The following is a 26,499-nucleotide window of genomic DNA, read 5'->3' as shown; positions in this document are numbered from 1 at the left end:
TTATTTTTATCCGTTAGTATTGAAAGTATATAGAAAGAATGGTAACGTTTTCCCCAAATTTTGATTTTGTTTGCCTAGAGGAGTTTGTACATGAGTTTGATACAAGGAACGCCATTTAATCGAGTAGTTTCCGTCACGGGAAAAAGTAAAAGAAAAATTAGGATTTGGGATGCCTATGTAACATCTGTTGCTTTTGTTAACTATCCATACCCCCCCTTCGTCCCCCTTACCCTTTCTATAGACCACAGCTTGGTCATTCTCAGTAGCGTATACAGTTTACGAAATCAAGATCCTCGTTTATTCGTGCAGGTCACGTGTATCGACCACTAAAAGAACAAGATATTTCTCTCATTTTTTACCTTTCTTGCATATAAAACCCCCCTGCCCCCCACACACACACACATTTTCAATTTTGCCTTACGACAAATGTTAAAGTGTCGTGGTTGGATCCCTTTAATGTTGCTTCGGTAAATACGCCATTTTATCCTACCCGGGGCAACCCGATGCCACACCGTGGCCGAAGCCCATTTTCACCTTCCCGGTGTGATCGCAGCAGGGTGTATCTGATCTAACTTAATTTCCAACACCTGGTTCTAAACAAAAAGTAATCACCATCAATATGAAATGATATTAAGAATATGACCACTGGTATTATTTGCTTGTAGGAGCGATCACAGGCCACAGTTTCGACGAGGTCTTTGAGGAAACTGTATCGGTGTGAGCTTAGTAGCCATGGGACTTGCCGTCGGTCGAAGAGAGATCGTTTCACTGGGGGGAGGGAAAATCTAATTTGGTGAATCTTTTGTTAGACTAACTTTGAAATCGTGACAGAGGTCATTTGAGAGACATGCACTATCGGAAATAATGGTTATTTCCTCTGAAAAGGGAAAATAATTGATTAAGTGATGGGTTAGAACCCACACGTTTAGGTATAGGGGCGAACGTATAACGTATAAAGTGTCGCGAGGTTAACTGATTATTTATGACAGAAATTTAAAGTAAAGGTTTGAAGATGAAAATAAGTTATCCAGTTAGTTTTCAAAGCTTGGTGAAGAAAATGTGACATCGATTTAGATTTCTGTATTTTGTTAAGAATATGTTCGTATTTATTTCACAGTGTCGTATACATAATTTTAATGGGAAGTTGGAGAGTGGGGGAGGGGGGAGTGCCAAATTCCAAATTTCCCCAGACTGATTAAGGTATGAGGCTTAACTTTTGTGGAAAGGCCCCCCAGCAAAAATAAAGTTTTAAACGTTCATAACTTTAGGTCTATACAAATACCTCTAAACGCAAGTGTGTGCTTATAAATAATAATAAACTCCAAACTGCCCCAGACTGATTTAGATGGTGACCGGAATCTTTATGGAAGGCCAGATGTGAATGAAGTATTTTATAAAGAAGGGGTTGCTGCCGTGGGGTCATTGCAGATAAAAAAAAAAAAGAATCATTTAGAAGTCAAATATATCAAAAGTAATTTGAACAGATAATCGCCACTAATCAGCAATATATGGGACACATAATCATTGATAGCCACCAATCAACAATATATGGAACAGATAATCACAGCCAATCAGTAATAAATTGAACAGATAATCACCGCCAATCAGCAATATACAGGACAAATTTCCACCATCGCTCTATTTTTACTCGATTCGACGTCTAGGAATAATTTTTGTAAATTAGAATTGGTAAGAAAAGTGCTTGCTTAATTTTTTATCAATTTTCGATTGTTCAAAGTTAAGGGAATCGCTAACCTTTAAACTTCTGCTTTAAGACATAGGACTCTGATCTTTAACCATCTGTAACAAGAAACCACTCCAACAAGCTGAAACAACCACAAAAGGCCAACGGTAAAACTTTGAGAGGCAAAGCTTTCCCTTGCCGATAAAAAAGAAATGTTTATTTTCACTTAAGAATTATTACCTCAAACAGGTGCCCTTATTAGCCACTTCTTCTTAAATGTCTTGACAACCATGACCGAGAATTTTCACCTTTTTAAATTGCAGTTATTGTTTAATGATAACAGTTTACGAACAAATGGAACTCTTCAAGTGTCAAAATGTCAATTTATGTTGTCACTATTATTCCAAACAAGTAAAATAGATATGTTTTGGTGGTCCCGAGTCACATACGATGCATTGACGCATGTAGAACTGAGACTGGGAACACAAAGACGGTAACTATATGATTGGTTTGGTTTCAAAGCTGTAGAATATTCTTAATACAATTGGTTTCATACATTCCCGAGTCACAGACGATGCATTGACTCATGTAGAACTTAGGCTGGGACACAAAGACGGAAACTATATGATTGGTTTGGTTTCAAAGCTGTAGAATATTCTTAATACAATTGGTTTCATACATTCCCGAGTCACAGACGATGCATTGACTCATGTAGAACTTAGACTGGGGACACAAAGACGGAAACTATATGATTGGTTTGGTTTCAAAGCTGTGGAATATTCTTAATACAATTGGTTTCATACATTCCCGAGTCACCAAGGACGGCGGAAGCACTTCCAATCTGGGGGGGGGGGGGGGGCACCAACGTCGAAGGGCACTTAGCAGAAATTCGATTGGACTGATGCAGCCTGATATTTAGTACCCTTTATAACTCTTATTGTATTATCTTATTTGCGTATACACATCACTCCATCAACGCCACCACCCCCCCCCCCCTCTCAAGGAAACAATGCATATTAGCACTGCAATATCTAATGTGCAAATTGGGAAACAAGGAAAAAGACAACATGAGGTGAAATCATTATAAAGTCCAAGTCCCTGCACACGCGATCGATACATGCATGAAAGCAAATGAAATATGTGAAAATACTGAAAGAAAAATAATTTTCTATGTGTTTTTCAATGGTTAAACTGATATTATTATGATCATTATTATTGTAAGGACTTTCCCAATAATTCTAACCAATTTGGAAGCGTAATAACACGACAAATGATTGTATGTTATTGGCATGCGATGTAATAACCAACGCATGCCTATATGATATGCATACTGCCATGTTGAACGCGCGCGGAGCGCGCGAAAAATTTTGGTAATATTTTTCGGGCAAGTCGTTACAGCCTCCCAATTCAAATTGGGCTCCTACGCCTGTGGTAGTAACATTTAAAAATTCCCGAAATATTTCATTCGACGTGGGTTTCGCTTTGTTAACTCTTTTTTTATTTAGAAATTTTTTGGTAGAAAAAGGGCACATTTTTAACCTGAGGAAAAGTGGGGGGCACGTGCCCCCTGTGCCCCCCCGGTTCCGCCGCCCTTGCGAGTCACAGACGATGCATTGACACATGTAGAACTTAGACTGGGCACACAAAGACGGAAACTGTATGATTGGTTTGGTTTCAAAGCTGTGGAATATTCTTAATACAATTGGTTTCATACATTCCCGAGTCACAGACGATGCATTGACACATGTAGAACTTAGACTGGGGACACAAAGACGGAAACTATATGATTGGTTTGGTTTCAAAGCTGTGGAATATTCTTAATACACTTGTTTTAATACATTTCCGAGTCGCAGACAGAAACTATATGATTGGTTTGGTTTCAAAGCTGTGGAATATTCTTAATACAATTGGTTTTTATAGTCTATTCAATTGACTCTGTAGTCTATATACAGTTGATTCCATACTGTAGTTGTAAGGGTGAGGAATTCTTGTTATCAGAATTTTTCCTAGAGATTGGCATTATTTACTTTTTTCTTTCTGGGATTGTAATTGGACACCATACATGCAATGTCTTATGCTTTTAAGCTTTATTTTATAGGCTATCCCAAAACTTGGGGACCTTCCCACCTCCATGAGTTAATTTAAGCATTTAATAAAGTTCAGTCGCTGAAAGAACACAAACTATGGACAAATTGCACATGACCTCAATTGTATCTGCCTTTATTAAGAACTCAATCTTAGTTACATAAATATAAAACATCACACAAACTGTAACTTAATTCAATAAAAGTATTAGGCCTACTTTAAAACAAAATCTAAGAGAAATTAATTATAAATTAACTAAGAAAAACATGAGTACGACCAACAATCTTCGGTACAATAAATATAAAAAACATTACACAAACTTTGCCTTAACTAAAATATAGTATTTAGGTGTACTGTACGACCAAATCTGATCGAAATCTGATCAAAACCCCTAAAACAAATGTGGGATCAATAAGATAGCACTGAGGCCTGGATAAAGTGTTTAATAATTGCCTGGAAGCACCTTATTGTGTCTGGTTCACAAGTTTACCAAACCTTGTCAAATAATACTTGAAAAATATTGAAAATTGACCAAATAAGGACACTATTCGAGATTTGCTGTCACTAATTATAAGTTGATGAGGGAGTAAGTAATAAATTATACTGGATCATGACGGATTCCTCGCCCAGAAACATTAAAATATTAGTATCAATCAATCCCTGCACGTAAAGAGACATTGATAAATTCAATTTCCGACTTTTTGTTTTATATATGGAAATTAAGCTTAAATACTCAAGGTAAAGACTTACACTTTGATGGGATTGAAGTATCAAACAACACCCATTCAACTATCGAGGTCACATGAAAATCTGTTTATTAGGCCTGTGGTTTAAATCGTCGACGAATCGATTGACAACAGTAGAACTATTTGTACTTATAAATAGATACATTCACAATTCCCAGAGCTGGTAATCTAATCTAGGTCTTACACGGTCTTACACCAAGCAGTAGCTGATACCCTAAGTTAACTAGTTTTTAAGTTTGTCTCTAAAAAAGATTCTCCTAGGATTGAAACATTAGGTCATCTAACTTCTACTTTTCCCTACTCAGGCCTCTTTGCAGTAGATGAGCAGTCTTGTTAACATTTTTTTTTCTCTCTCCAACATTTCTGGTACCAGTTTATGTGGATTACATCAGACTGTGTATAGTTAGGTTAATGATATTTCATCCTTTGAAATGAAACGGTTTGACTTCATTCAATCCGCCCTTCCAAATGTCACAGTGACAGTGTCCTGGGTGTCATCATTACCACATCCTTTGTGAGGGCAGCTCCCCGATCAAAGATGATCAAATGTACCCATGACATGAAGGTAGCTCCCAGTTCAAAGATCACCATTGTACCCATGGCATGAAGGTGGCTCCCAGTTCAAAGATCACTTATGTACCCATGGCATGAAGGTAGCTCCCAGTTCAAAGATAACCAATGTACCCATGGCATGAAGGTAGCTCCCAGTTCAAAGATGACCGAAGTACCCATGGCATGAAGGTGGCTCCCAGTTCAAAGATGACCTATGTACCCATGGCATGAAGGTGGCTCCCAGATCAAAGATCACCATTGTACCCATGGCATGTAGGTGGCTCCCAGATCAAAGATAACCAATGTACCCATGGCATGAAGGTAGCTCCCAGTTCAAAGATCACCAAATGTACCCATGGCATGAAGGTGGCTCCCAGTTCAAAGATGACCTATGTACCCATGGCATGAAGGTGGCTCCCAGATCAAAGATCACCATTGTACCCATGGCATGTAGGTGGCTCCCAGATCAAAGATAACCAATGTACCCATGGCATGAAGGTAGCTCCCAGTTCAAAGATCACCAATGTACCCATGGCATGAAGGTAGCTCCCAGATCAAAGATGACCAAAGTACCCATGGCATGAAGGTAGCTCCAAGTTCAAATATCACCAATGTACCAATGGCATGAAGGCAGCTCCCAGATCAAGCAAAAGATGAAAGGGTACCAGGAAGGTGTAGGGTTCTTGCGAGGGTACCTCAAAGAAATAAGGATAAGGGGTTGGATACAGGAAAGGAACTAAGAGAAGGTAAGGTTGGTGGGTTTGGTGATAACTGGCATTTTTCTTCATGTAGTAAGACAAAGGTCTTTTATTTCATTTGACATGTTTCATACATGAGTGGAGGATCCCGATGCCACCAAGATCACGAAGTCTCTCCAGATGTCTGTAACAGAGAGAAAGAACAAGAAGGTAAATCCTGAATGCACATCTGCATTAATCAGAAGACAGGGGGGGTGGGTGGGTGGGGGTGGACGTGATGAAAGTTAGGGACATTTGTGACATTTACAGGGGTTAATTGTTTCTTTACTTAGCCCATACATAAAAAAAAATATTATTTTATGAAGTCTGTTTTGCTGCTGCACATATGAAAGCTGACGTTGCGGTAAACTGTAGGAAATGATTATTAAGATCATAATTGTAATTTAAGTGAACATACCAGTCATATGGAAAGGAGTGTAACCATACATAAAATGATTCCCATGTGATTTGGGAACACTGTACGTCCCACCCTATGGTTGGTCCACGGGGGGGGTGTATTGACACACATTTATATGGGTACATGACACAAAATAAAAGACACACACCATATATTTTGGTCAACACCTTACTCAGGGGTTTGCAATAGGCAGTATGCAGGCCAAATCTGACCCATAAAAGATTTCAGTTGCATCGGTGAAGGAAACTTGAATTTCAATCTTGTATTTTTCAGTTTATTTGGGCCCTAGGGGCCTTAGGCTTCAGTATCCCACTGGCCTACCCTGTACATTGCTCAAGCTAGGCATATTTAGATAGAACAAGTTTGATTCTGGCTTACTCTCAGTCCCAAGGAATGGTTACACTCTCATAGAAACTGAATTTAGAACCTGTGATCTAAACTAACCAGTAGTACAACTAATAATGTTTACAAACTCCAAACTAGCAATGTTGAAAATATAAATAAACAACACCACAAAAATAAAAATAAAAGATGGCGCCATGTTGTTTTCAAGTCCTTTAAGAAGTACCAAGTTGCTATGTGAAGCAAAACTTATAACTTTTATGATTTCTTACCTTTGGTTGCCCATAGCAAGCTTTGCTAAAGCGATGGCGCTATTCTGCTTTATTGTTGAATTGCTTGTGTCTGTTTTCTCCAACAGCGCCCTCACAATGTCGGTCTCTTCCAACACAGAAGACGCTCCATCAACATCAAAGCAATGGCTGAGACAGAGGGCGGTGTTTGCAACTGTTGTGTCATCTGCTCGGTCTAACAAGGAGCAAATTCTTTTGAAATCTGAAAAACCAATGATTGAAAAACAGATGTGATCTGATCAGAAAGACAGGATTGACTCCCAAGGTTTCATACAGTTCTGTTAAATACGATTTCACAGTTTTTGATTGCTTACGATCTCCTCTATGACTTTTCTGTGTCCCTGAGAACCAATGGAAAACCACTTAAAGGCATTGAAGACTCGCCCCTAACCATGGGTCGCGCTCTGAAAAAGTTACCTTCCTTTTGCTTGCAAGTGACGTTTTCTTCTTGTCGTTACAAAATGCAGACAGTAATGAAACGTGATACCTTGTTATCTTTTATCTAGACCTGAGATGTCCATCGCTGCTATGTACACTGTGTTGTGGGCATTGACCGCAGCCTGTATGTATTGACTGTACACTAGTGTCTAATTACCGACGGTAGCAAGCTGTGTGTGTATTTTCTGGGATCGATGGTGGTGTCTAATACTTCTGTTACACCTCATTCGTAACTAGGTCAGATAACCGGCATGAGACGTTTCTTTGTGTTTTTAAAGACACAAACATATTAAACTCTTGGACTGCATTGTTTTCTATTTATGTCTATTTTTTCTCCTTCTGTTCTGTGCTTGATATCCGATACTTTAGTTTACAGATAATTTCACTCTCTCTGCTTGCTACAATCCACATTCTGACCGTTTAGTGTCCCTAACAATCACTGTAAAATCAATTCGGACACAAGTCTCTGAAAACGTTTGGACCAGGATTTTGTTTTAATGCTTTCATTCCAAACATATCCTAAGATTTTTACCTTTTTTGCTTGCTACAATCTGCTTCCTGACTTCCTTACTTCCCTGAGTCAGGAGTGTCAATACTTTAATAGATGCCTTATGAAGATCACGATTCTCATCCTGTTAGTGAAAAGGAAAAAAAGGAGATTTATAATTCTCAAATAATATAACTGGATGTAAATCTGTATTACTTGAAGAGATTAAAGGGAATGCTTAAAAAAATGTACTGTACTTACTTATAACACATGGTTTAATAAAATCTTTTGAATCTCATTATAATGGGTACAAAAAATAAAAAAGTTGGTAAAACGATGTTATAAAACATCTATGGCAAAAATGTTCTATGACCGGAGGGGAGGGGGGGGGGAGTAATTTATATCCTTTCATATTCAATTAATTGCTAGGATCAAACAATCAAGCTTTCCAACATTTATAAAAATTTGTTTACTTCCAAGAATATGGACTGTGGTTGCAATGACTATGTAACCCTCAATTCCCTTCCTCCCTGCCCTTTCCCCCCCCCCCCTTGTCACCTTCCCTCCTTCCCTTCCCCACCTCCCCCCTTTCCCTTCCCTCCCATCATCAAAGAGCTGACCTATCTCATTTTCATAAAGGTATTAGACTGTTCGTTGGTGGTTTAATTTACATTTCTGTAGTACATTATGTCTTCGCTAACTGTCCAACACCGTTTTAACATGGACTTACTCGAATAAATCCAAGCAGCTTCTCTGGAAGACCATGTTCGATGGCTGAAACGATGATCGCCGAGGGCGACTGGGGAATCAATCTGCCATACAAAGTAAGAGATCTCTGAAAGGTTAAAGAAAGGGTATGAACGTTATTAAAAAAACACCAACCTGTGGAGAAATGAAAGGCTGTAGGCAGGGGCGGGATTTGAGTTGTGAATGTGGGGGGGCAAACCTGCCATCAAGACTATCTAAGCGGAGCGCCACCATCGGTTGGCGCGGAGCGTACAAGAAATTTTTTGGCTTTACAAACCCTCCAGATGGCCGGAAACGGCACTTCCCGAGTGCTCTAAGCTGCATGTACCCATCCTTGAAATATGGATCTCATGTCTGCAATTGTATCCAGATAGTTAATTATCATTTAAATATTTGAAGAGGATTAATAGTAGAAGATATGGTCAGATGGTGGTGTACAACTTTTGTTATACGTCACTATCTAAGCGGAGCGCCATCATCGGTTGGCAAGGAGCGTCGAAATTTAAGCAAAAAGGAAATCCTAGATCAGCAAATATGACACCTCTGGTAACAATAAATCACATCTAGACAGTTCTTTCCCCTTAAAATTATTAGTGTATTGTGCATTGGACCGATCAAGAATATGTTCAGCACCCACTTCGAAATTCTTCCCGCGGTCCCCACTTCTTGGAGCACTTGGCAAATATTGGGGCCTGAACATACCTTCACCCCCCCCCACTTTTATGCAAAACCAAACGTAAGTGTTTCATTCATCATCGAGAATAGATCCGAAAACGGAACTCGAAGCCACACATTATTTTATCAGCCCTACCGAAACTGCCGAGTTCTGTATACTGTAATAATGTATTTAATGTGTTGCTGTGTTAGTGCCAATTTGTAATTTACATTATTCGATTTGCATGCATCATTTCAGGATTTCGAGCAGTAAAGAAATTACATCGGCATTGCCATTGCATATTGTTGAATGACACGGGGGGGGGATGTCATGTGTCAGTATATTGAATTTAATTATTGATATACCCAATATGCAAATTTGGCTTTCGTAAATCGTTTCTCAATTCAAATCTCAATCTCAAATCAATTCCTGAAGCTAGCACTGTAGCACATTCCGCGGATTCATCACATGCAGAATTGAATCGCTAGTTTGTTAGCTCCAGGATTCGTAACCTGTGCTGCGAACCATGTGCTAGCTCTAGCTCCAGTTATTCTGCATGCTTCATGCTACTATGTTAATCACAAATTCGACTTAGATTTGAATCAAATAGGCCTATTTTGATAGAGCTGTTGTGGGGGAATAATTTCGATTAGGGTTGTGCACATTTGTCTGCAAAAACGACAAAAAAAACAACTAAGGTCTGGGAAAAAGTGGGGGGCAAATGCCCCCTCTTGCCCCCCCCGTAATCCCGCCCATGGCTGTAGGAAGTAAGAATAGATACCTCATACTTACTAAACTTTCATGTGACTGCCAGGAATATTTAAAGCAACAAAAAATCAACTTATTGAGGTGACTGATAACTTGGTTTGTGATCATTTGAATGTTGTTCTTAACATGATTATCAGGGATAATATTTCCATATTCAGTTGTAATTATTTTCTTTTTCATAGAGTCACTTAAATTAGTAGTTATTTGAAGGTGGAAATCAGCCTTCATGTAGCCACTTCACAGCTAAAATTCATATATTTTTGAAAGGCACATTCTGGTTACATCAGTCACCAATTCAACAAAGCTGAGTTTTTAACTGATGAAGCTAAATCTTTAGCTCTTTGGTTGATCACTTGAACAAAAAAATGTGATCTGCTGGTTTAACGAAGCTGGGCCGGACATACCAGTAGCAAAATCAGACAGTGCTCAAAGTCCCAGAGCAATGGGCAGGCACACTTCTCACCACAACCTTGTACTCAAATCTTTATTTCATATTTTTTCCCCCAGTATTGTTGGCCATGAAATATAGATTGTTTCAGATAGGGTCAAGGACCACCCAGTATTCAATTGTTGGCCTTTCCATAGTTGGAGGGGGCGCAGAGACTGTTTTGCCCAATAGGTCCAGACCAGCTTTAAAGTCCACCCCAGTAAGTAAGTAATTTACCATGTATGTACAACAGCATTTATATAGGTATGTAACATTAATGTTACTCTGTGTTAAACAACAAAAGTCCAGTCAAAGAGCTATTACTCCTGATGATGAAAGAATCAAGTATACTCTCACCTCAACTATTTCTCTATCTTCACCAACGAACAAAGGTATCAGTTTTGTCGCTATGGATTCTGATTGGTCGGTTGAAAGATTTGTATCCATGGTAACATTGATAAGGAGTGCCAGTACAGATAGCAAGACATCCTGACTGTTTGGATTGGTCAGATTTTTCCCATGATGCTCCTGGATTAAGAAGAAATCAAATATAAGAAGTTATTTTCCTGTAAAAGTTTAACTTGAATGAGAACAATGGGTCAATAAAACATTGTTGCCATGGTGATTATATGAAATAAGAAAACCTTCAGCTTGATACTTAAGGTTAACAGCAATGAAACAGGCAACTCTGTGTTACATAAAGGCCCAATGACTAACCTGAACAATTGAAAAGGAATCACTTTAAAACCTGTTACCATGGTGATTAGGTGACATAATAAAACATTCAGTAGTTACCTTATATCTGGCATTCCAAAGTACAATTCTGTTACTATGTTTTAGGTGAAACTCTATTCTAGATATGGTCCCATAAGGGTCCCAAAGATATATGGTCCACATAACTGAAGTTGGCCCATGTAGAATAGCCTCGTTGGTGCTGTAGTGTAGTTATATTTAAAGGTACAAGGATATTGTTGAATATATAAATAATTATTGGAGATGAAAACTTCAAGAATCAAAGTCACATCCCTGGTTGAACTAACACCACCTTTAATTTCAGCAAGTTCTTCTTTTATTGCTGCCAAGACTGAGATTTAACGATATCTGAAGAGGTCTTACCAAACTGGAGTGAAAGACTCCTTGAAAATTAACATTAATTTGGTGTACAATTTGGATGTGGCCTTGAGGCCAGAATTTTGAAATTAATATTCTTAATAAAGAATATATCCAAAAACAATCAACTTGAGAATAAAATCAAACAAATTTGTGACTTATAATAAACCACATATTACCAATTTTGGGTAAAACTTACCAATAAGCCAGAGAGGGCATCAAACAATTTCGTCCTTTTGTTTAATTTCTTTCTGATAACAGAGTCACGTGCCATGTTACCCATGAAAGATGTGCATGAAGACAGGATGCTATCAGAGAGAGGACTAGTCTAATTAATGAAGACAAAAATGAGAGCAAAAATGAACAATAATGTCATAAAATTAACGTCCCCCAAAAAAGTAAAAATTACCAGTTTTTTACAGAGTTATCATCCATGGCTTTCACAGTGTTATTTAAATTAACCATACTGTCATTAAATTAACCTCCCCCCAACAAAAAAAAATGGTCAAAATTACAAGCTTTACCGAGTTACCGTCCATAGCTTTCACAGTGTTAGTCTATACACAAGCTTAGGTTTGTCAGTATGGCACATTCAATGCAGTCTTAGTGTCAAAGAAGAGAAATAAAAAATCAACTTTTTATCCAAATCCAGATGAAATCCTTTGAAAACTTACTAATAATTCTTCAAAAGCAGGAAGAAATTCTTCTTCCATTCCGTCCCGAAAGTGATGAGTGAATCTATGGAAATGATATGAAATTGGTTACAAAGATTTCCAGTTGTATGTAAAATTGTGTTGAATTTGTAGGACATTTTGTGGAGTATAAACCCTCTCTTTCAACTGATATATGATTAGCAAAATGATACAAAAATTATTAAAGCCCAATATTTTAGCAACACTATATAGTTATTTATTTACATATTATATTACATATGATTATACTAATTATCATTATTATATACTTACTTGTCAGCTGTAGATAGGTTGTTGATTAACTTGGTACACTCCGCTGTACCAACATTCCTGGATTGGACAAACTTCAGAAGTAATACTAACAACCTGATAACAAAATAAGACTTTGATTGTTCAATGACGACAAAAACATGAAAAGAGGGAAGTGTCTGGGGTCTCACTTTCACTGCCCCACCACTTATGTAGGGTGAAATAACCTTTGACTATTGCTGTGTGGTCTATAAACAAACTACCAATTACCATAGCAACACAAACTTGAAAACCTGAAACTGTCTGAGAGTTTAAATAGAAGACAGTTCAGCACAAGGAAGGAATTTGATTAAAAAAATGGACTGTGAGAGGTTTTACAGAGTTGCTATACAATACACAGTGAGAGAGAAGAGAGAATTACAGGACTACACCAAACAACAATCAAACTTATAGTATGAAATGTTTCCTGAAAGGTAATGAGGGCGGTATTGAAGAACTTAGCATGCATAGACTCCGAATGTATGACCCATTATTTCACTTTGGCTTAGAGTAAAACGTTTCTGTATGCTGCCGTGCTGGACATATCTAACTGTAATAGTAATTACTGACTTTGCGATTCTCATTATAGTCATTGCCAACTTTGTATTCCGCGGTCCCCTTCACAATTTTGCAGGTTTGTAAGATTGACTCCATAGTTTTCCCTTTCAGGAAACCAAACTGAAGTTGGCAGGAATGACAATGAAGGATTAAAAAATCACATAATAAAGTAATGAACAGATCATAAAGAAAATAGAAAGAAATAGTTATAAAGGCATGTATGCACAAACATACAAACAAGAAAACACATATAAGGAAAGTAAACAAGCACATGAATGAGTAGTCTTGGTCAAGGCGTTCGTTCTATATTAAATATATAGTATATAATTATATATAATTATAACACAAACTGAGGGTGCTCTTCCACAAATCTGCTGGTCAGGGGAATTAGCCTTAAAGAACTGGTTTTGACAGATTTTCAAAAGATGATGTGAGGGCACACTAATATTAATTGTAACAGCAGAATGCCAGGGTCTTGAACAAGACTAATGCATGAGTCAAAAAATGCACACAGCAATGATTGAACAAAGCAACCAACAAACACACAGACATACTAACAAACAGACCTACCTCTGCATATCCAAGTTAGATAACGTTTCAGTGAGTCCTGAAGGACGGTATGATATTTTTAGAAGGAGCGTCACACATTTGTTGGCAGTGCTCTCAGATGAACAACCCAAGAGTCCATAAATTATTTCAGGAATGCCAGGAAACTTTAATAAATATCTAAGATTTTCATCTGATGGAATAACAGAGAAGAAAAGGAATGAATATTTAATGACTGAATTCTGTCTCCTAATAAGGTATGGGCTTAGCTTCTTACCATGACATTAAACATTACAAGTGCTGTAGTTATATTGTGAAATCCATTATACCAACCAGTGATTTTAAGTTTTGCTTCCAGTGGTCGTTGGTGCTTATCAGAGAAGTAAACCCAACCAACATCTTTAGCATAGTTGCAGAGAATAATTTAGCATCCAAATTTTGTGTAGTTGGTTTGAAGGCTGCGAAGTGTGTAACTTATAAGATAATATGGTTCCTGTGTTAGAAAAAAATTGCTACACATTTTTGGCAATTGTATAGCAATTTGAGCATTTTGCATAGCATTATTGCGATGTGATACTGGATAAATGATTTCCTGAGATGTCTGTGTGATGAGCAACTCTCCGAAATAACCAACTAAAAGTCTTCTGAGGGAACATCAGTGATTTAATGTCCAGGGACAGCAATATTGTCAGTTTGTTATGTCACAGTGCTACTACGAGGTGAAAACCTTAAATTTGCTTGGTGGAATAATTATGGTTATGTTAGTTTAGTCAAAATGAAACCCCCAAGGAGCTACATTCCATTTCAATTTTCAATCTCCACAAAATATATACAATGCATAGAAACTTATCCAAACATAATGCCAATGTATGTGTAGGCTTAATATAAGCCTATAGTTACAGGATGTTACACACAAAAACATTCCTACCAGCTGGGAAATTAAAATTTTAAAAAGAATAAAAACAGTCTTGTTGAAGTGCATGACAAGCACATTAAGTTGACAACACAACTGAGCTAATCTGGTAGGGAAGGAAACCTTTACCAGTTGTAGAAATTAAACTTACCATTCTCTAAGATACAGCGATCCATGAGATCAACTGATGACATCACCAGTTCTAACTCGACAACGCCCTTTGACCCCTTAATAATCTTGGTTATTGCTCTGTGAAAATTAAGAACATTTACTAAACATTTAAAGTGAACTTGAGTATGTTCCTTTAAGATAAAATCCAGGTTAATGTACTGACTCTTCTAATAAAGCTTTCTCAATTCTAATCTCAAGATCACAAGATGACAGTAAAAACTCCCTACAAGTCATTTACTGACCCAGAGACACTGTCCTATTCTCTATGCTAACACATCATACCAGCTAAAAACTCACAACTCATTTACTCACCCAGAGACTGTCCTATTCTCTAAGCTAGCATATCAGAACGAGTAAAACTCACCGCAACTCATTCACTCACCCAGAGACAGTCCTATTCTCTATGCTAGAATATCAGACGGAGTAAAAACTCACCACAACTCATTTACTCACCCAGAGACTGTCCTATTCTCTAAGCTAGCATATCAGAACGAGTAAAACTCACCGCAACTCATTTACTCACCCAGAGACTGCCCTATTCTCTATGCTAGCATATCAGAACGACTAAAACTCACCACAACTCATTTACTCACCCAGAGACTGTCCTATTCTCTATGCTAGCATATCAGACGGAGTAAAAACTCACTGCAAGTCCTTTACTCACCCAGAGACTGTCCTATTCTCTGTGAAGATATCCAGGCCTTTGTTGGTCCTGAATAAAGTTCGAGAAACATCTGAGAATGAAATGTGAAACACAACAGGTTGTATCAAAATCAGTAATATCTCTCTCTCAAAGAGAGCCACAAGGTTTGATAAGAAAATGGCTTTAATTTGATTAATTTATTTGAAACATGTCTAGGTTTCTTGAAATTGTTCCACATTGTTTGTTCCAATGACAATAACACCTAGGAAATCCTTATAAATGCATTATGACAACAATGAATCTCATAACGGTCTTTAAACCATAATACCAGCCTGAATGATTTCTATGAATGAATGAATATTAAAGTGAGATTGCAAATATGATATCAGGGACCAACTCTGAAAGACTTGTATTAATAATAAGAAAATATACTTATAAAGGGCTTTGCTGAAAGAAATATCGCAACGCACTGTACGTCAGATATATAGAAAGCTAGTTCTTAATTAAAAACAAAAATATATTAAAAAAAACATAGTCAAAAGAAAGACTAAATTAAATGAATGTTTTTGAGATCTCAATGAGATTTCTTTAACATCATTCTGCCAGACGCATAGCCAGGAATTTGCCAAGGGAGGGGCGAACCTGTAGGCAAACTATCAGAGCTGTAGATTCTGCATTGAAAACTATCTACGCGTAGCGCCACCACGAGTTGGCGCTACGTGCACAAGAACATTTTGGCTGAAAATGCCTCCCAGATCGCTGGAAAAGGCACTTCCCAGGCCTTGTAAGTTGCATCTAAGCTTGAAATTACTAGCGATATCATAAAAAACACACAAAAAATATGCTCAAGGGGGCGGGGCCATCGCCCCCCCCCCCTTGGCTACGCGCCTGCATTCTACTAACCATCTTTCAACATGTCCGCCAGCACTGCCAAGCCTCCGCTATAGTATACGGTGGGCTTTCCCTCCGTTCTTATCTTCTCCAGAACATCTACCATGTTATTGGCATGATCATCTCCTTCCAGGAATAACTTCTGAGCTTTACTCTCTGCGGTGTTTGTATCTTTGGCTTGTTGAGCTTGACGGATATAATCTGTAGTGTGAGTAAATAATGTAAGAGAGCATACAATTTAAAAGTGATCTCTGGAATCGTGAACCACGATTTGCTAAATTTGTGTATATTTTGTTGTTTACAATCAAATCAGTTAAATGAGCATTGTGTAGTATATTCGGTGATTATAAGGTCTTAGGATTTATCGGTCACAACTGACCGAGAGAAATCACAAGATGGGTCAACCAGGAAAGAGATTGGGAGTCAGGTAAACTGAAGAGTAACTTAGCTGTCTCTTACTCACAAACAACTTTTTGAAATCCTTAACTTTCCAGAGAGTAAAACACTTTTCACTTTCACTGTTGCCTAGCAACAGCAGGCTGCTTTAACACCCTGTAAGTATGATGTAATCAGGGTTAGCTGCCTAATAATGATGTGTACAGGCCCTTTTATGCTCTCTTTGTGTTACATTGATGGTCTGAAAAGGATAAAAAATTGCCAAGCAAAGACAAGAAAAGTAAGATATCCTTAAGAGATAAAGTGAAGGATAAAGTGGCCCTGTAATCTGTTAATCCTCCCTGAAGCTTGAATGAAGTACTTAATTGTATTCAGTTGTAGAAGTACTTAGTATTCAGTTGTAGAAGTACTTACTTGTATTCAGTTGTAGAAGTAATTACTTTTCTTCAGTTGTAGAAGTACTTACTTGTATTCAGTTGTAGAATACATACACTAGCCCAATTAAACTCTCTTCCATACTTAGTACATTATGAACGATAATCAATATTGGCTTGTGCGAGAGAAAAAAAAAAAGGACAGTAATAATTAAATTAACAATCTATCCCTTGTAAGTTATAATCATGTCTTTTCTTACCTTTTGCTATTTTTTCTTGCTTTGGATTGTGTTTAATGATTTCAGAGAATATGAGGATGGCTTGGTCATATTGTTTCTGTGCCACAAGAGCCCTCCCCTTATGGACAAAAGCTTTCGTGAAGGTTGGATCTAATAATAAAGCAGTCTCACAGTCAGCGATGGCTTCTGTATACTTCTGTAGATGTAGATATGCCTTCACCAAGAAAGAAGAAAAAAGAAGAGATGTTTCTGTGTATCAGTGTTAAGTTTATACATCACTAGTGTACATCCCGACACTACCTTTCATCTCCTCCCCTTTGCAGAACTATCCAGTTTAAACTGTAGAAACAGAAATATTTGTCAACAATAACATTGTTTAATAAATATATCACTAAAACCACATACAAATGCAAAACAAGAACGGCTCAAACTGCAGTTTTGGAACACTGTTGGCTCTCAAATCAAGCTTGAAAGCTGAATTGGGGTTTAATACATTTATGATTCTCAAATTAAACAACAGTTTTTCTGTATTACTTGAAAAGAATTCAGAAAACAAAAACCAAAACTGCTTTTCACTTATAGTTAGGAAATAAGCCATACCCTGTTTGTGAACTTTTTGTGGTCCAACAAAAATTAATGATATAGTAGAATAATGTTACATTCTGGCTGAAGTTTCTTTAATTTTAACTTTAAAAATTTTAACTTTAAAAATTTTAAAAATAATTTTAACTTTGTGACTGATTCGACATTTCTGCCATTGTAGAATGGTTCTATTGTACTGCTTTTGCTTCTTGGCAGAACTGTTTGTTTCTTAGCAGGATTCTCAAAGCTAAGTCACATCATTATCTCTACTTTGACTACTAGGCTATATGTTTGAAAATGAAACAAAATGAGGACTGTAGGAGTAAAAAGATGAGGAGAAGAAGCAAGTAGGAATAGATAAATTTACCACAAAATGGATCCTATCATTTTGTCCCCTTTCAGCAGAGGAGGGTTGAGGCAATCTACAACCTGTTTCTCTTACCTGTGCACGGTTTGTATAAAGTACCAACATGTCCTTCAGATGCGTCAGTCCCTCGGAATACAGCCTTACAGCGGTTTCGTAGTCGCCCTCTTTAAAAGCCACGTTACCTTCCTCTTTCAGTTTGGTCGCCATTTTAGTCTTGGTCTTCCTCCTCGCAGCTCTTTCTGCTGCATCGGCCTCTATACTCTTCAGAAAGCCCTCTGAAGAGAAAAAAAAGTGTGGATCAAGGTCAAAGTCAAATGTTGCAAAACAATCATAGTTTGATGTTGTCATCAGTTTTAGAACAATGAAAAATTTACACCTATGGTTAGAGAAGTACTAAATTAGGGTTCCAGCATTGGCTCTTTTGATCTACTTAAACATATCATAACAAAATTAGCTACTGTATATAAGAAAGAAGCAGATATGATCAAGCAAAATTTGCAGACAATCGACTTCTTAATTTTCCCCATTAAAACTAAAACTGTAAAAATCTAAATTAACTCATAAAGTACCTGAATTTGGCAACATTTGGAAATATGGAGGAAATACAGGATTTCAGTAGGAAATATCCTAGGAAGGAAATTAAACATATCACATATTTAGCGAAAGAAAAACTTAGCTGCCTCATTCCTTTTACATGTAAAATAGGCTAAGCTAGGTTCATCTGCTATGCAAATGTTGTAAGGCCATCAAAATGCATGAATAATGAGTTATCAACATAAATTATCATATAAGTGGAACACTAACCTTGATTTGTGACTGTTTTCACTCCCTAAGAAAAAAAAAAATATGTAAGACTGATTATGCCAGACTTTGAAACCAACATTACTTTTAAATTTATCTTGTATTCTAGAAAACTTAACATGGGATCATAGTATTTTGAAGTCCTAAAGATACTGTACTGTAGTGAAAGTGGACAGAAAGTGGCTGAATAAATGTGTATTGTGTCTTCAAACTTTCTGCTCATTTCTCACAAAATACTGTAATGTTTGCCAACAGACTTCGAGATTGATGTGGACAAGTAGGAAGAAGGTCTATTAAATATGGCATTCTTTGTACAAAATAGAACATTATGGCAATTATTTCTTGCCAATTTTACTGAGATACTCACAGAGGCTGATGTGGGCTCATTTTTAAAGGCATCTTTGTTTATTACTGTTCTGTTAACTCCCTCTTTCTCCTTCAGATCCTCTTCACTCTCTTTTCCATTCACAATTGCTTCTGTTTAAATATGGAGAATAAACATTGGGTATACCAGGATTAAATTCTAGTGACCTGTTGACCTTGATGGTAAGTTATAAGAAATTTTGAAATATGATTAGACCTATGCCTATGCATAATTTGAGAAAAGGCATCTTTGATTTCTTTAAAGTTAGCCAAGAAGGGTAAAATCCTCACATTCCTGAAAAGTAACTTGTGCTCTTCTGACAACCAAAAAACGTATCGTTTTGTAACTCATGATTTCCGTAGGCAATCCAGCGCCACTGAGATCTTGAAGACTTTGAAATGGGAACCCCTCATTAAAGAAGGTAAAGGGCCACACTCATGCTTTTTTATCAAATTAATCATGGCCTAGTTGCAGTCCCAAACGAGAGTAATCCCTTTTTGAAACCAGGGAGACGTGGCCGTTATACTCAAATTCCACATAATCATTGTGCTTTTCAGTATAGTTTCTATCCTAGGACTATAGAACTGAAGACTGGAATAAGCAATCCTTGCTGCGCTGCGTACCAACATCCTCGTTGTGATTCCCGAGAGGGGTTTTAAACAAGTTTTTAACAGAAACAGAAATCAGAAATAACAGAACATTATAAAGTATCAAAATAAAAATTTTAAGTTTATTCCAGCAATCAGTTTTCGGTAAACTATTTCAAGGTTTGCCCAGTAATATACCGCGCGTTGTTTACATTTCGCGGATTCGGTTCGTTCGCTAATGCACTATGCGATATGCCTTCGCTGGTACTTCCTAAGAAAACTCAAAACGATTTGAAAAGTAATTTTTGCCTATTCATACCTAGTCGATCTACTTTACGAAGAAACTCTTCCATGTCTTCTTTCTCGTGGTTATCATCCATCTCTGCTATCAAGAATGATACTTTTACGCTGGCTGAAAATGTACAGTTGAACTGACCAAACAGTCGAGGGAAGCTAGTCTCCAAGGTCAACAGAAACATACGCTTCCACTATGTAACATAAATAGACAACGTTGAATTACATTTCTTTGTGGTTAGTTGGGCCCGAAAAATACAAATATTTGTGTTTATATCAATATTTTCAATTTTTATTTTCACTTTAACATCTTATATGCACTAATTATTGATAGAAAGTCCATCTTGGGTTTAAAGTCCTACACAATTCGTTTCATAATGACTTATTCACTAACCCAATAGCTACAATATGCGTCATAAAGCGTTACTAAAGTGGAACCTTATTTTGGGAAGGACGTACATCGTTGAAAATAGTCACATAAGACATAAAGACATGTGCAAGGGTGTGACACATTAATATTGCTACCGAAATTTGAAAATATAAATGAAACGGGAACGACGTAGTGTACCAACTGAAACGTTTCACGTCCACATCAACTTAGCAGGAATATGATATGTGTCATACTTGTAGCAGGCCACGGAAAACACTTAGAATGTGAAATAAAGGTTGGTAAACTAATTATTAAGCTAAGAAGAGTTAGACCTAGGCATCTATAGGACTAGGAGTAGCCTATACATAATTCTCAATTTACAGTACCTAGGCTAGGCCACATCAGGCACTTGTATTATTAGGCTATACCTACCAGTATATAATACTTAGGCCCCCCTAGTATTATATATACTGGTAGGTTTAACCTGATGTTACAAGTGACCTTGGGCTAGGCCTTGTAGTGCTCAGCAGTATGTTACTCAGCCACTAAGGTAGGCATTAGGCACACTTAGGCTTAGGAGCCTAGATTTTGAATATATATCAGACCAAGCCAAAAGTTGCTTATTGGCATGATTGGCACATCTGGCAGGATGAATAAGGAAAGGCATCGTCCTATTCCCTGTATCTGTAGCATGAATAACAATAAGGACCAACCTTGCTCTATCCTCCGGCTGCCTGGGGAATAAGGAAGTGCAACATAATATTCACCCAGCAGATATGGTGCCCTGCCAATGATGTTCGCCCCTCTGCTGACGGAATAACATGAACAAAAATAGAACTGTATGTTGAAAGCCACATGTTCATAAAACTTCAAGTTCTACAGATAGAATCATTAATTTGTTATTTTCACATGCAGATTATAAGACTAGAGCTAGTGGACAGAGGCGGTTATTGAAATGGCACCTAAACTTACGTGAGTGAATTCTCATCACTGTAATGTTTGAAATGTGGTTCATCTAATATTGTCCCAAAAGATGCCAAGTGTTGTGTTGGATAGAACATTGTGAAACTTCATTAGTCACCCTACAGTTTCAAAAATTTAAAGTGAATAACAATCGCGTTGAACCCTAACTGCTTGGAAGGAGAGTGGAAATTGTGTTAATCTGCACCTTATAAGCTCTGCACTCTGATTGGTTAACTGCCCGACATAGAGTGTCGCTATGTGGTATACATTGTTATTTGCCCAGATGCCATGCGAATACCCACAATGCCACATAATACTATACATGAAGGAAATTTAGGTGGACAGGGGTTGCAATAGGTACAATATCATGTGCTTGATAGCATTATTCAGTAGACCTAGGCTACTAGGTCTTCCCTTACCCAGATAGGCTAGGCCCAGTGCAAGTAATGTCAGCTTTTCTTATTTACTAACACTGGAAGATTAAATGACTGTTCAGCACATCTCTGTGAAAAGCAAATACTAAGCAACTCATGTTCAACTGTCATATGCTTCAAGTTAGTACTGACACATCTTCTGTAAACTTAACCTTTAACTTATTTTCCATTTTCCATTTCTCTCCACTTGTGATAGAATGAAGCCTCTGGAAGGTATTCTAATCTGGAAGGAGTACCAAAAGCTCTCTTACCAGGTGTTGGTGGCAAGAAGTTGCTTGACTTTTGGTGGGCAGCCGTAAATACGTATGAACTTTGTCATTTGTATCAAAATTACACACATTATATATTGTTATAACTGGTCCTCCAATTTGTATTAATATTAAGATCCATTTGTTTATATTTTGTCTCCAAATAAATGTAAGTTCAAAATACAGGTTATTGTTAGTACTAAACATAACTTCCTACAACTCTACAGCAGGCTTTGTGTTATAATTATCTAACTGTTGACTACTATGAAAACTCTAAAACCTAAATATAGGATACTAAATTCTTATTTTTATAATCTTTCCTGTCACATCTCATGACCCAGAGGCTCCTATAGATCCTTTCCTTGGGAAACTATTTTGAGACAATTGTCTTGAAACTGCAGAAAGAGTTTGAATTATGATGGCATTTCCTGTGTTTAATCTTGAGTTATTATTATATATATGAATTTCATTGTTCATTTTTTGTTACTGTCTTACAGACGACAAGTGTTTAATGAGGTCTACCTGGTAACAAATGCTGACAAGTAAGTACAAAGTATTATCAAGTAAAATTTAATGTTTAACTAAATGTAAGGTCATCTTTGTTGCCTTAAAATATTACCACGCAAAAAACATTGTTAATAGGACTTTTTAAAATTCTTTTCGGTATATTCTGACTACTTAAATTAATTCCAGATATTGTGATGTGTCAAATTTAGCAGTCTTCTGCCCCTGTGAGGAGACAATCTTCCTGTGGTTGCAGTCAATGAAGTCTTGAAATTTGGTTCTTTTTAGCCAGTTTGGGAATTTTGGCAGAGCTGAGAACATTTCATTTTGTAGTTTTTCATATGAAAGCCCAGTTTGTGCATTAAAGGAGATCAAATAAATATTTTAAAGTCATTGAAAAGTTATGCACTCTGGATTATTTCTCTTGGATTCATCCTGTCTAAATAATATTGAATTTTTTTTTTTCAAAGACCCATGATTATACTTTATTTTTACATGTATTATGCATCTCCTTGGTATTATTTGTATTATCCTTTTGGTTTAATTTAGGTACAAGTATTTTGAACGATGGGCAACTGCAAACGACTTTCCAGTGGAAAACATAATCAACGATGGTACTACAACTTACAGTGGCAGGTAAATATAAGAGCAATGAGAATGTATGTGCAATAATAATAACAACAATAATAATAATGACAACAACAATTATAATAACAATAATAGTAAGGCCTAGATTTTCACCATTTCAGCCACTTTAAAAATAAAAATAAAAATTGCTTCTAAAAACTAAATTAAGATAATCTACTGACTGAAATGAAGCTCCCACTAGCATCATTTTCCTATATTACAGTATAGTCATAATAATAATCATAATTACGTCAGCTATTGTAAAGGCTTTTTGAGAGCAGCCCAATAACATTTGCTGATAATAAGCAGTAACAGGGGGCTTACGTTAGGTGTACAGAAATAATGCAAGCATGTTCTTAATTGTCTACTGGCCAAAGAAGCCATGTGCTGTGTGTTTTGTTTTTCTACTGACAAACGGCAAAATCCGCTGGTATTTAGTCAGAATGTGGATTTGGCCTGACAGGCAGTGTCCAGTGCATTTGGTAGTATCCTTTCTTTTCTATTCCATTCTTTTCTTTTTTTCTTTTTATCATAGACTCGGATCTGTTGGTGACTTTGACCTGGTTCTCAGAAATAAAAAGATCGAGGATGATGTTTTATTGGTTGCTGGGGACATGCTCTTCCAGGATCATAAATTTGATGTCCTACAGGTGGTCCACTACTTCAGGAAAAAGGTAAAGGATGGGATAGGGGGAGAAGGTGGGGGGGAGGACTGCATGTTCTACCGCATCTGTTTGGCAGTTTGTAGCATCTAAATCATACATAAACTTGATACCATCCTATGTGCACTCTTCACAAGACACACTCACATATGGAATTACTATAACTGCATTGTTGCATATGACCCCCAGGTGACACTTCCTTCAAAAGATCTGTGACAGCTTACGTAAGAACCATCCCTAATGAAACTGACAGTATTTGTACAGGTGGTAGCAACTCAGTCAGCTGTGACACAGGTGTGACGTACAAGGACAATGTGGGTTAAAACCACGTAATGTCACCTGCCAGCTCAACAAAGTCACATTACAAGCAAGTACAACCATGTACTGTCACATGCTAGTACTGTCACATGTTGCTACTTTTAGCCTTTGAAGAAGATCCTGCTAGGATCGAAACGTCAGGCCAACTTACTTTTACACATGTTTCTAGTGTCACACTACAATCATGGAAAACTCAAATGCATGTACTGTCTAAAGCAACCATGCACTGTGACATGAATGTACTGTGACATACTTGTACTGTCACATACTTGTACTGTCATGCTACAACCATTGAGATGTCTCATGCATGTACTGTGATGTTGCATGTACTGTCTTATGTCACCATGCAATGTGACATGAATGTACTCTCATGCCAGAATCACTACTGTCACATGCATGTGCTGTCATGCTACAACCATTGAGATGTCTCATGCATGTACTACAAAATATTTTATACCACTACTTTGTAGGTGTCACACATGTACTATCCTATACAGTGTCACATTTGAGCATAAATCATGGAAAATAATTCCTGATATATTCAGTTTGATGTTTCAAACTCTTTGAGTATATTTTCCTTTCTTGACAACAGCCAGGAGAGCTCGCTATTTATTATGAGATGGAAGAGACGGAGTCGTCGACCACCAGAGGAATAGTTGAAGTTTGTCACACTACCAATAGGTTTGAGCATTTTCAACACCACTTGTAACTTATGTGAAGTCAAGTTTGAAGTTTGTCCCACTACCAATAGGTTTGAGCATATTCAACACCACTTGTAACTTATGTGAAGTCAAGTTTGAAGTTTGTCCCACTACCAATAGGTTTGTCCCACTACCAATAGGTTAGAGCATATTCAACATCACTTGTAACTTATGTGAAGTAAAGTTTGAAGTTTGTCCCACTACCAATTTAGGTTTGTCCCACTACCAATAGGTTAGAGCATATTCAACATCACATAACTTATGTGAAGTAAAGTTTGAAGTTTGTCCCAATACCAATAGGTTTGAGCATTTTCAACACCTCTTGTAACTTCTGTGAAGTGAATGTTAAGCAAACCAAACATTTTTATGCATTGGGAACATTTTAAATTGCATTCTTTTTTGGTCTTCTGGTATAAACTATGAAGTTACTTTCCATAAAATGTAATGAATTATTGGAACAAACAATGTAATGTCGGTTTAGCTTTGAAGAGTCCCATTACTGGGTTGTGTGAAGGAACTGTATTACAAGATATAAGGAAAGAGCCAAAGACAGGGCACTTTATTATACTTCCGTCAATCGATATGATTTTTCAAATAGAAAAAGAAAACAACATTGTTTAAGACATCATTAACACTGCACTAGATTGAACATAATTCAAACCACTGAGGTACTTTCAAAGTTGGTTATTATCAATCACTATGATATCAAACTATCTTTAATCTTAACGTGATGCATTTCTGCCGTCCAGTGCCAGTGAACATGTTTCCATCAGTGGCTATAATTGGTCGAAAAATGTCTAAAATATCCGTAATCGACGTTAGAAGAAAATTCTCGATGACCAGCTCTGTCAACTCTGTAACCCTATTTCAATTGTGACAGAGATTGTTAAATCACACTGTTTGCTTTTATGTTTGATTTTACAGTCAAACACACTCATCCCCCCCCCCACACACACACACATACATGTTTGTATTACATTTAGACCAAGGACCCCATTGTATTTTCCATTGTTCAAATCCACGTACCCTAACCTTAACAATACCCCATACAATAGAATTCTTCCGAGGACGTGGTGATTCTTTAGAAATCACAACCGAGGACCTGGAATTCTTTTGTTCAAGTCCTCGGTCAGAATACAAAACAAACGCACGCACACACACCTCTTCCCAACCCAAGATTTATAGGGGGAAACATTAAGATTTGCTTTATTTTTTTTCTTGTTTCTTCTTTTTTCTTTTCTTTTCTAGAATATGGAACATGTTTCAACATAATTTGTGATGTACCTTCAATTTTTTTCATTTTCTTCTAGGATAACAAAATTTTATGAGAAGCCTCGAGAAGGCGATACAAAATCACGTCTTGCCAGTGTGGTCTTCTACTGCTTCCAGAAGCAAACCCTCAACACCGTATCTCAGTATCTGTCAGACCATCTTGAAGTAGATCAGAGGTGCTTTGGAAAGTATATGGTAGGGTTATCCC

General features: G+C 37.2%; 2 protein-coding genes across 3 annotated transcripts in view; one reads left to right on the top strand and one right to left on the bottom strand.

Moving 5' to 3' along the window:
• Positions 1-4,018: 4,018 nt before the first annotated feature.
• On the bottom strand, positions 4,019-20,459 carry LOC139977401 (tetratricopeptide repeat protein 12-like). The gene is made up of 17 exons (XM_071986701.1): positions 20,218-20,459; positions 19,315-19,424; positions 18,951-18,975; positions 18,222-18,421; positions 17,219-17,411; positions 16,201-16,389; positions 15,319-15,388; positions 14,635-14,732; positions 13,595-13,763; positions 12,452-12,544; positions 12,161-12,224; positions 11,686-11,814; positions 10,734-10,904; positions 8,510-8,614; positions 7,825-7,924; positions 6,837-7,056; positions 4,019-5,949 (listed from the first exon to the last, which is right to left on the bottom strand). Exons 1-17 carry the CDS (start codon positions 20,375-20,377, stop codon positions 5,880-5,882), a joined length of 2,166 nt encoding a protein of 721 aa, XP_071842802.1. The 5' UTR covers positions 20,378-20,459; the 3' UTR covers positions 4,019-5,879.
• Positions 20,460-20,664: 205 nt separating this feature from the next.
• LOC139977402 (uncharacterized) overlaps positions 20,665-26,499 on the top strand; it is a 51,442-nt gene continuing 45,607 nt past the window's right edge. Inside the window, exons 1-8 of one of the 2 annotated variants that reach the window (XM_071986703.1) lie at positions 20,665-20,857; positions 22,156-22,262; positions 22,705-22,749; positions 23,261-23,347; positions 23,874-24,012; positions 24,911-24,979; positions 25,232-25,251; positions 26,330-26,486. In XM_071986703.1, the coding sequence (XP_071842804.1) occupies positions 20,801-20,857; positions 22,156-22,262; positions 22,705-22,749; positions 23,261-23,347; positions 23,874-24,012; positions 24,911-24,979; positions 25,232-25,251; positions 26,330-26,486 (681 nt within the window). In that variant the 5' untranslated portion in view covers positions 20,665-20,800. Of the gene's footprint in view, positions 20,858-22,155; positions 22,263-22,704; positions 22,750-23,260; positions 23,348-23,873; positions 24,013-24,910; positions 25,000-25,231; positions 25,252-26,329; positions 26,487-26,499 lie in introns of both variants that reach the window. The other variant, XM_071986702.1, reaches the window with a different exon arrangement.

The sequence above is a fragment of the Apostichopus japonicus genome, chromosome 12, assembly GCF_037975245.1.
Source record: "Apostichopus japonicus isolate 1M-3 chromosome 12, ASM3797524v1, whole genome shotgun sequence".
NCBI classification, from domain to species: Eukaryota; Metazoa; Echinodermata; class Holothuroidea; order Aspidochirotida; family Stichopodidae; genus Apostichopus; species Apostichopus japonicus.
This window is presented reverse-complemented; position numbering and strand designations above follow the sequence as displayed.

Excerpts from the sequence above, each read along its gene's own strand:
- LOC139977401 (XM_071986701.1), bottom strand. The coding sequence starts at position 20,377 with ATGTTTCTGTTGACCTTGGAGACTAGCTTCCCTCGACTGTTTGGTCAG. Across the intron at positions 18,976-19,314 it reads ATGAGCCCACATCAGCCTCT|GGAGTGAAAACAGTCACAAA; the intron begins GTGAGTATCTCA and ends TTTTTTTCTTAG. Across the intron at positions 18,422-18,950 it reads GAAAACAGTCACAAATCAAG|AGGGCTTTCTGAAGAGTATA; the intron begins GTTAGTGTTCCA and ends TTTTCTCTTCAG.